This window comes from Vicia villosa, unplaced genomic scaffold (genome assembly GCF_029867415.1).
Source record: "Vicia villosa cultivar HV-30 ecotype Madison, WI unplaced genomic scaffold, Vvil1.0 ctg.000163F_1_1, whole genome shotgun sequence".
Taxonomy (NCBI): Eukaryota; Viridiplantae; Streptophyta; class Magnoliopsida; order Fabales; family Fabaceae; genus Vicia; species Vicia villosa.
The window spans coordinates 216,038-223,453 of NW_026705046.1; the positions used below are offsets into that span (position 1 = coordinate 216,038).

General features: G+C 33.7%; 2 protein-coding genes across 5 annotated transcripts in view; one reads left to right on the forward strand and one right to left on the reverse strand.

The window, feature by feature from the left end:
- The window catches only part of LOC131624836 (phosphatidylinositol-3-phosphatase myotubularin-1-like), a 32,682-nt gene extending 31,027 nt beyond the window's left edge, over window positions 1–1,655 (forward strand). For all 4 annotated transcript variants that reach the window (XM_058895753.1, XM_058895755.1, XM_058895756.1 and 1 more), the window contains one exon: window positions 847–1,655. In XM_058895753.1, the coding sequence (XP_058751736.1) occupies window positions 847–1,353 (507 nt within the window). In that variant the 3' untranslated portion in view covers window positions 1,354–1,655. The remainder of the gene's footprint in view (window positions 1–846) is intronic.
- Window positions 1,656–2,729: 1,074 nt separating this feature from the next.
- LOC131624837 (GABA transporter 1-like) lies at window positions 2,730–7,034 on the reverse strand. The gene is made up of 8 exons (XM_058895757.1): window positions 6,650–7,034; window positions 6,331–6,561; window positions 6,058–6,155; window positions 5,780–5,966; window positions 5,552–5,682; window positions 5,033–5,266; window positions 3,402–4,947; window positions 2,730–2,936 (listed from the first exon to the last, which is right to left on the reverse strand). The coding sequence occupies exons 1-7, from the start codon at window positions 6,831–6,833 to the stop codon at window positions 4,567–4,569; spliced, it is 1,446 nt and encodes a 481-aa protein (XP_058751740.1). The 5' UTR covers window positions 6,834–7,034; the 3' UTR covers window positions 2,730–2,936; window positions 3,402–4,566.
- Window positions 7,035–7,416: the final 382 nt, after the last annotated feature.

Here is a 7,416-nt window from a genome sequence, read left to right on the forward strand (position 1 = left end):
CTATTACAAAAGTAAAAAACATTCTAATCGAATTTAATATTTTTAACTCATCATTAATCAACATTGCTTCAACACATCTTTGATCCTTTCATAGGTTATTGTTGGAAATTCCGCATTCACTGCGGTCCGCTCCTAGTCTCCTAAATTGCGGCATTTGGTTTGCCTTTACTGTAGCAATGTGTTGGGTTTGAAGGGGTGGATTTAGTCCCACATTGCTTAGAGATAGGGTCTGTGTTGTGTTTATAAGTGGGAAAAATCCTCACCTTTACAAGTCGGTTTTGTAGGGGGCTGAATTAATTCCAACCCAAATTTTAAGATGGTATCAGAGCGTATCCTAGATCACTTGTGTGACTTCTTGCATCGTCCACGCATCGGCCTCATTGAGGCCCGAACGTGAGGGGTGTATTGGAATTTCTGCCTTCATTTTGGTCCGCCCCTAGTCGCCTAAATTGCGGCATTTGGCTTGCCTTCATTGTAGCCTCCAACACCTTCATTTTGTTGGGTTTGAAGGGGTGAATTTAGTCCCATATTGCTAAGAAATATGACGCGTGTTTATAAGTAGGGGCAATCCTCACCTTATAAGGCATTTTTGTAGGGATGAGTTAGAATCAACCCAAATTCTAAGAGTTATATTTCTTAATTTTCTAATTTTTACCATGTTCTATTCAAAAGCCATTGCATTTCTCCATCTGTGGATGGCCATTACTCATCTTCACACACGATTTTTAAGCTTATCAATTATCCGAACAAATCTGTAATGTTTATATATTGTCACAAATGAGTTGAATTGTTGATCATTTAGGATTTTCCTTTTAATGCTATTAGTACTGTGTGGAATGGTAACAGGCTAAAGAAGTGGCAGAAAGGAAACTTAGAGAAAATACAAATACTATAGAATCGTTGAATGCTGAATTGCGTCGTGAGAAACTGTTAAACATCTCAGCAATGACCAAGTCGAAAAGGATAATAAAAGAAAACACAGACATAAAGCGAGCAATTCAGTCAATTGGGTGCAAGATTCACATTTCTAATAGTGGTGATTGCATTCTTGACATTGAAAACAACCCAGAGAATGCAGTTCAAAAATTGCATTTTTCCTCTAGGCAAGTATCAAGTAGTGCTGTGATTAACGACAAAAAGGATATATCTCTTTCGGTAACAGAAGATGATGAAGGAAACAATGTTATTAGTCGAATTTGTGAAACTCTATGCCCTTTTCGCAGTAGAGATGGAGGCTGCATGTGGCCAAATGGTGCTTGTGCTCAACTAGGTAGCCAGTTTGTTGGTTTGAAGGCAAATTTTGATGCATTTGACCGGCTTTCGATTGATGACAGTTATTTCAAGCCCAAGTAAAGTGAAAATTTTCTTCCTAAATAGACTTTGATAGTAAACAGCTACATGAACCAATTTTAGTTTTCTTCTTTGCCGTAACATTTTTTGGGCTCTCCGGAATTGTACAGGCTATTAGAGTCTCATAGTGGTCCTCATTATTATTTTCATGTGTATAATTGTAAATTTAGGGACAACAATAGTAAGCCAATTGCATTGGAATCATTCTTAATAAGATCAATTTTGTAGAGAGGTTCTGGTTTTTCTATTGTTAACATTTTTGCTACATCTTAATGAAGACAATCAGTCGTTGTCCTGTTATTACATTACTGTCCCAATTCATTATGTTTACAATCTGATAAAGTTCCAATTCATTATGTTCACAATCTGATAAAGTTCAGCATATGCCAAGGGTATGTATTCTAATCATTAATGTGTTACTCAACCTATCCCTTTTTTTGAGATGAATTGTAAATTGTTATTTTTTACTTAAAAACGGTTTAAATTTAAAATGTTACTTTTTACTTAAAAAAGGTTTCATTAACAAGATACTTAAAAAAAGGCTAATCTTAAAGATTAATTTGCATAAGATGACAATCTCACAAGTTTCAATTACTCATCCCAAAAAATCAAGAATATCATAACTTTGAAAATTTATCATTGCTAACTCATAAGTGGTGGTTTTTATAGATATCTAAAAAGGGTGAAAGCTTTTCATTAATAATCTTTTTTGTTTTTGAGTTGGCGTTGGGTAAGAAGCTACAATTGTAGCTTCTATTTTTTAGGATGGAAATTGCCTCATAATACAAATATATACTAATCTGGAACTCCATGTTAAAAACTGGAAATATTATAAAGTATCTAACAATCTCATTCCATGTTAAAAACTGGAAATATTATAAAGGTTAAATTACAATTTTAGTCCCTGTTTTGGTATTCTCACGGTTTTGGTCCCCCGTTTTCTTTTTAAACAGTTTTGGTTGGTATTCTCACGGTTTTGGTCATGAACAGTGCATAATCCAGAGAGACCAATTCTGTAATTTAGCCTATTATAAATTATCTAACAATCTCATCCCATATATACGAGTACTGCAACCAGGATAACTTTAACTATTTATGATCCGTTTTATGAATAAAAGATTCGAAAAGTTAGTTTATAAGAGTGACAATTCCAAGGAAAAATTCACTAAGATGATATGCAAGTGTATTAGTTTATCCGGGAATAACACCAACAGAGGGAGTAAAAATAGTGATTCAACTCCGATTTAAAAGAGTTTATTGTAACTTTTTCATCATGGTGATTCAAGAATTGTAAGGTCTCAACGTTCTAGAATTGTAGAGAAAGATAGTTTTGGTGGTTAATTTCTAACTATTGACCTCTGATGCGAGTAGCTCAACTCTGAAGAAAATGAAACAAATTTTTCTTTGAAACAGTGTGAAAATATTCAAGTAGCATCATTATTGTATACAAGTACTACAAATATCTATTCATTTTCCTGTGATCCAGTTCCATCATCTTCGTCATTCGGAGACCTCCCTCGAGCCTTCCTCTCATTCCACCTTGCCCAAATCCAACTCGAAACAAGGAATGCTCCTACTGCATAAATCTGTAAACAAAATGGAGTAATTTTTTAAAAACTCATCAAAGTCATCACTTATCACTCACGCTGACACTGATAATAATTTGTTTCAGAGGTGTCGGTGCTACAAAACTTACCACAATTTCAAACAATTCACTTAATAAGACCAAAAATCAGAGTGATTCTTTCACTCCGATTTTCTAACAAGTTTAGATAGTGAACAACTACTTAACATTAGGTATCCAATCCAATAAACACAAGAATGAAAGTAAACTTCTAACAAGAATATTATTCACAATTTTGAACCATCCAATTTCAAAACAAATCTTCACTCAATCATATCACAATCAAACCCTAACAAACCACGTGTCTTTTTTTTTTTTGTGTATTACCAAAACCCTAATCCGATATATAAATACATATGGTTGAAAATTACAGAAAAAAATGTAAACCTAACCTAATGAAGAACTGAAAATGAAAAGAATACTACACCTGGTAAAGCTTAAAGGGATCAGAAGTCTTGGCAGAAAGGCCCTGAGAATCAGCTTGAGCCTGAAGAGGCGCAGGAATAACAACAGCAGATTGTTCGGTTTTCGGAAACGTCACAACATTCGGAGCCTTTCCTTCTTCCTCACCCTGATGCTGATGTTGTTGGCGCTGTTTTGGTGGGAAGAAAAAAGGAGGGAGTTTGAAGTTGAAATTGAAATTGGGGAAGAAAGGGATGAAAGGCTTCTTCGGAGTTTCAACTACTTCTTGTGGCTGTTGAGTAGTAGCGGTGGTGGTAACCACCATTGTTCCGGTGGATTTGTTACTCATTCTGACGGCGGAGATACCAACGGAAACGGAAGCGATGGAATCGGTTTGAATTGCTTTGCTTTGCTTTGCTTAATTACTTTCATACTCAAAAAATCAAAATAATTCTTATTTATTTTAATTGTAAATTTAAATTCAGTGAATTTATTTATATTTATGTTATGGGAAATGCTAACGAGTGTCCCAGGGGCACTCTTTAAGGCCTTAAAATAGTAAGTTTTTCTTGATAATATGTGTATTAATTGTCTCGGAAATTGAAATTGTTAACTTTTCTATAGAATATATTCTTTAATTAGAATGCTTAAAGAGTGCCCCTGGAGCACTCGTTAGCATGACCCTTATGTTATTTATGAGTGTGAATTTAGTAGTTTTAATTAAAATTAAATAATTAGGATGATTTAGTGATAGTAAACAGTCTAAATTATGTGTATCTATGGTTTAATTAATAATTGTTGAAATTGAGATTCCTTTTACATAATGTTCACGTAATAGTTGAGTGTAGGAAAACTTCATAAATGGCCAAAATTCAAGATAACTTCAATGTCACCTTCAAATTTTTTTTTTCTTTTTTTCTTTTTAATTTCATTTTCCTTTTCAATTTTTCCACCTTTTTGTTTTTTTTTCTTTTTCAAATTTTATTCAATTTCCATAAGAATAAATACGAGATTCAGATCATATGATTAACCTTTAATAAAATAACCTTATCATTGGAATTTTGTCAAACTCACTGTTATTTCAAATATGCCCAGATATAATATTAAATATCAGAAAACATATAAAGTAACTTAAAAATGAATTGTGTATTGTTTCTCACTATATTACAATTTATAATTTTTATACATATTTAAGAATCAGAAAATAAACTATATGTTTTAGCATCAAGGACTATTTGTCTAATTGATGCTATTCCACCTATCACAACTAAAATTGAAGATCCTCCTCCAATCAATGTATTCACCCAAAATATTAAGCTTTGTTTGGAAGGCTTGAAAGTTATATTGAAAAAAACCATAGGCAAAATGAAATCAAGAGGAATGAAAGCAAATGCTCCAAACAATGCCATTATATCCGGAAAGAATGGCAACATAGCTGCAAAGAGAGTGGCTGCTGCTACTGATATTGACCTAGACAGTACTCTCGGCACGACATTGCGCATCGAAAACTGTCCTTTTTTCGGATCTCCAAAAATCGTTTCAAATAGTTCGTTTGTCGGTTGCAAATATACCTGTAACATTACCAAGTTATAGTTATTATACAAAAATAGCAGACAAACAAACAACAAGTTGCGCTGTATAGTTAGCTGTTCTTACCGCAGTCAATCCGAACACTTGAAGAAGGATGAGTATATTAGTCATCAAGAAAAACCATTTTGGTAATAATAGCTTTGTCTCTCCAATGTAGTTAGCAAGAACTGTTGCACCAGATGCATTTCCAAATGCCCAATAACCAGAAATAGCTACACTGAAATATGTAGCTAATATAACAGAATAACACACACATAATCCTTTGAACATTTTTCCCTTCACAGGAGGTGCTAAAGTTGCCTACAAAATTGCACAAAAATTGTATCTAGTTAGTCACTAGACATGTACATTTGATTCTTATTCTGTCACAATTAAATAACCGTGTTTGGTTTTACGGTGACAAAAATTGATTTGGGAGGTTCATGTTTGGTTTCGCTTTTGAAAGAGGCGAAATTGATTACCAAGGCAAAAGTTCCATATTCTACGGCATAGGAATCAATTTTGCCTCTTACAAAGGCGAAACCAATATATTTGATTCCGTCTACGACAGTTATTCTCGGAAAAATAACAAGATGGTAAACTTACCTGAATTTCTGGAATGATTCCACTAGCATAACATGTAGCAATGATTGAAATACCATTGAAGACACCAAAGAGTTTATCTGTATGAGAGCCCTTTACAGAATAATGTCTCGGCGGCGCGTCTTTCGAGTGACCTGCATTGAGTCACACAATAAACACAATCAGATGGATTAATCAAATGACAGGTTTCGGTCATACATTGCCAATGCCATTATGTTTTCTTTTCCTTACCAATGTATATCGAACCGACCGTTAGAAACGTCGCGTAAGTCACACAGAGAATCAGAGAAATGAGATTAATATGTCTCAAGGAATGAAAAGATGGAAGTTGAGCCAAAACCATTGTTACAACTCCACATATAATAATGAATTGGTAAAGCTTCATTCCTCCTTCTGGATGATAGAGTTGGTAAATGAACTGCAAGAAGAAGAAAAAGATGCAAAATTTGATTTTTTTTTCATAAAAGCTATAAGAGAGAAAAATGAAATGACCCTTTTGATGTTATTACCTTGAGACTCTTTCCTCCTACAAGAGGACCACCAATTACTGTCCCAAAGCATATGATAAATTGAAGAGGGCCTATATAGTATTTTGCCCATCTAGGTCCTGCAACAACATTTTCAATCAAATTATGAATCTTTCAACACCTCTGAAACCAGACGTGTCAGCCGTGTCTGTGACAGAGTAGCTTACCAACCACTTGCGCTACACCTCGGCGGTGATCTAATCAATGATAAGAAGAAAAGAAAAGTACTAAAGCAAAGTGAAGATAGAAATTAACCTAAAATATCTCTAGTCATATCTCGAAACCTAAGCTGGCGACGACCGAGCTGAGCATGATGTTCCAAGACAAGAGACAAAAGATTATACGAATAGAATGTAATAACTCCAGCAAGGATCAGCCAAATAATTCCTCCAAACCAACCCAGAAGAGTGAATGTAAATGGAAGTGTAAGAATCACAGGTCCAACAATAGATGTTGTCAAATGATAACCACAGTGTAACCATGATCCTACAAACACAACAACCATATACTAAATCAATAAACAACATAGTAACAATAACATACTATAGTCTAATAATAACAATCAAATACTAACCTTGAGATACAAGAACAAACTTTGCTCCTGCATCTAATTCAGGTGAACTAGAAGAGTGATGACCCATTGCAAAACCCTTTTCACTATCACTTGTATAGATTTCTGAAGAACTTTGAGCAGCAGTTCCCATGTTAATTTCTTCCTGATTTAATTTCTCTGTAATACTAATATTATTATAATTCATAAGTATACCTTGATCTATCTAGCTATAATAATAATAATGATTTAACAGAAATATCTTATCTTATACACAAATCAAACAAGAAAACTTGATGCAAATTGACATAAATGTTGAAAAAGACTTAAAATTAGTTTAGATGTAGAAACATGTTTGAATGATAATGGTCAAAGAAAAGAACCAAAATCACTATGTGTTGGAAACTCTTTTGGACATGCTTAACAACTTGCATCATTATTAATAAAGTCTTTATTTTATTATATGGTATTGTGAGGTGGGGTATAGTATAAATATAAAGTATTCAAGGTGGCTAAGGAGATTCGTCCTATGTGAATATAAAAGTCAATTTAATCAGCTATATAATATAATAAAAAAAATCATATGCTAAATACTATGTATGATGTTTTTGGAGAATAAAAATGTTGACTAGATCCAGGCTGTTCACATTCCATGACTTCATAATACATACAAATACTATGATGGTTTTATAGTCTTTTTCTTTGGGGGGTGAAGTGGTGTTATAGTCTGGTTGGCACATTGACCCCTTGCAGCTTGTCAAACACAAGTCATTGGTATGAAGATAGATAAG

Excerpts from the sequence above, each read along its gene's own strand:
- LOC131624837 (XM_058895757.1), bottom strand. The coding sequence starts at position 6,833 with ATGAATTATAATAATATTAGTATTACAGAGAAATTAAATCAGGAAGAA. Across the intron at positions 6,562-6,649 it reads GTTTGTTCTTGTATCTCAAG|GATCATGGTTACACTGTGGT; the intron begins GTTAGTATTTGA and ends TTGTGTTTGTAG. Across the intron at positions 5,967-6,057 it reads TAGGAGGAAAGAGTCTCAAG|TTCATTTACCAACTCTATCA; the intron begins GTAATAACATCA and ends TTCTTCTTGCAG.